Raw genomic sequence first — 1,922 nt, 5'->3', positions numbered from 1 at the left:
CGGGAAGAGCGGCTCTTGGCCTTGGCGCGTGCCTTGCCTCCTTTACCACGTCCGGACATCTTGTAGTATATTCGATTGATTAGCGTCAAACGGCAGAGAAAGAATGAATGAAGGGCACAATCGTCTGCCCAACCAATTTGTACCCTGCTGCTGGATCGACAGCGAACCAATAGGACGAGCTTATTGCCGCGAGTTCATTTCTACCACGTCCGCACCTTGGACTAGATAATCCAACAATTTGCATTCTTCCCCGATATAAAAGACAAAGCCGGAAGGGGTGCAGTTATTCTTTGCTGTCTAAATCGCCAAGAATATCGCCATGCCGCCAAGTGGAAAAGCCGTCAAGAAAGCTGGCAAAGCCAGGCCGGTCGGAGACAAGAAGAAGGGAAGGAGGAGAAAGAGGAGGGAGACCTTCGGCGTCTACATCTACAAAGTGCTGAAGCAGGTGCACCCCGACACCGGCGTCTCCAGCAAGGCCATGGGCATCATGAACTCATTTGTCAACGACATCTTCGAGCGCATCGCCGCCGAGGCTTCCCGTCTGGCTCACTACAACAAGCGCTCCACCATCAGTAGCCGCGAGATTCAGACCGCCGTCAGACTCCTGCTGCCGGGCGAGCTGGCCAAGCACGCCGTCAGCGAGGGCACCAAGGCCGTCACCAAGTACACCAGCTCCAAGTAGATCGATCGCCGCTGCTCGACATAACCCCGGCCTTTTTCAAGGCCACCCACATCCCCACAAAAGAGCTGTCTCAATCACACAACACACTATGACTATTCTGAGGTCAACTGGACTGCAGCCGGTTCACCCTGGAACGCAGTTGCGTAATGCCGCGTATTTATACCCAAAAACAGGGAAAACTTCATAATCCAAATCCTACAGTCTAAACTCCCTCATATTATCATACCACACAGTGAAGTTTACTCCTGGACACCTCTCACATAACACGATCTAGTTATGCTTGAAGAATTTTGTCTGCACTACTTTGTATAACACGTCACAGACTCCGGGGGTCGCCCATTTATACTGTGTCCTTCGACCGTAATAGCTAAGCCAACATTATGGTGCAGTCTTCGATCAAACTGCTAGAAGCCGCTTTCGATCGGTGCACTCAGACGTAAACCAAGGCGGCCGTATTCAGTCCTATCGTGGAGTTGTCTTCGGGGCTTCACGCTAGGTGCTCTTCACCACCACGCAAAGCTCAGAGGCTAGGTTTGCGTTGAAATGTAGGTCATGAAATATATATACCTTTGAAATGAAATGTAGAATGTTTGGGGAAAAGCGGTCAATTTAGGGCTCCAGGATACATTGTACTCGAAAATCCTCCAGGATACATTGTACTCGAAAATCACATGAGTAGATCATAATAAGAAATACAATATGTTAATTTTGTTTTGGTTGTTCCAATTTAATGTACGTCATCAATTGTACTGTGGAACTTATGATCAATCAATCAATCAATCAAGCCGCAGGCATCAGAGTAGATGCATAGCGGCTGTAGCCATGTCCCTCCAGGATGTTCTGTTTTCCGCCAGCACTCTCCAGTCTGTTCTGCTGACCCCCAAACTGTCCAGCACGTTGAGAACCTGGTCCTCCCATCTGCTCCTGGGACGGCCTCTTATGGAACTTATGGACTCATTTTATTATATGCAAATCTCCCTGGGCAAAAATGATGCAACAGAGACAACTTGGCTGTATAAAAGGCAGGAAAAGGCGATACTCCTGGGCCTTCACACAATGCGTCCTCATTCCAGCACTGACCTTACCACTTCGCCCTGTCGCTTCATGATATTCATAAAAAAATGTCCAATGAAAAAATTCACGGAAAAATATCCACGCCAATTTCTAAAAGTAAACCCAGAGAACGCATGCACAGACAAGTTGTATGTTCATCTTCCTCTGCTCCTCCTTTAGAAATTGT

General features: G+C 48.2%; 1 protein-coding gene across 1 annotated transcript; it reads left to right on the top strand.

Annotated features, from left to right (window-relative positions):
- The first annotated feature begins 304 nt into the window (after nt 1-304).
- LOC109468108 (histone H2B-like) lies at nt 305-1,604 on the top strand. The gene has a single exon (XM_019766354.1). The coding sequence runs from the start codon at nt 320-322 to the stop codon at nt 680-682; it is 363 nt and encodes a 120-aa protein (XP_019621913.1). The 5' UTR covers nt 305-319; the 3' UTR covers nt 683-1,604.
- Nucleotides 1,605-1,922: the final 318 nt, after the last annotated feature.

This window comes from Branchiostoma belcheri, unplaced genomic scaffold, assembly GCF_001625305.1.
Source record: "Branchiostoma belcheri isolate BF01 breed outbred unplaced genomic scaffold, Haploidv18h27 scaffold1916, whole genome shotgun sequence".
In the NCBI taxonomy this organism is placed as follows: Eukaryota; Metazoa; Chordata; class Leptocardii; order Amphioxiformes; family Branchiostomatidae; genus Branchiostoma; species Branchiostoma belcheri.
Note: the sequence above shows the minus strand (reverse complement) of the source record. Positions and strands in the feature narration are given on the sequence as shown.

What these genes read in the sequence shown, in the direction of transcription:
- LOC109468108 (XM_019766354.1), top strand. Translation starts at nt 320, where the DNA reads ATGCCGCCAAGTGGAAAAGCCGTCAAGAAAGCTGGCAAAGCCAGGCCG.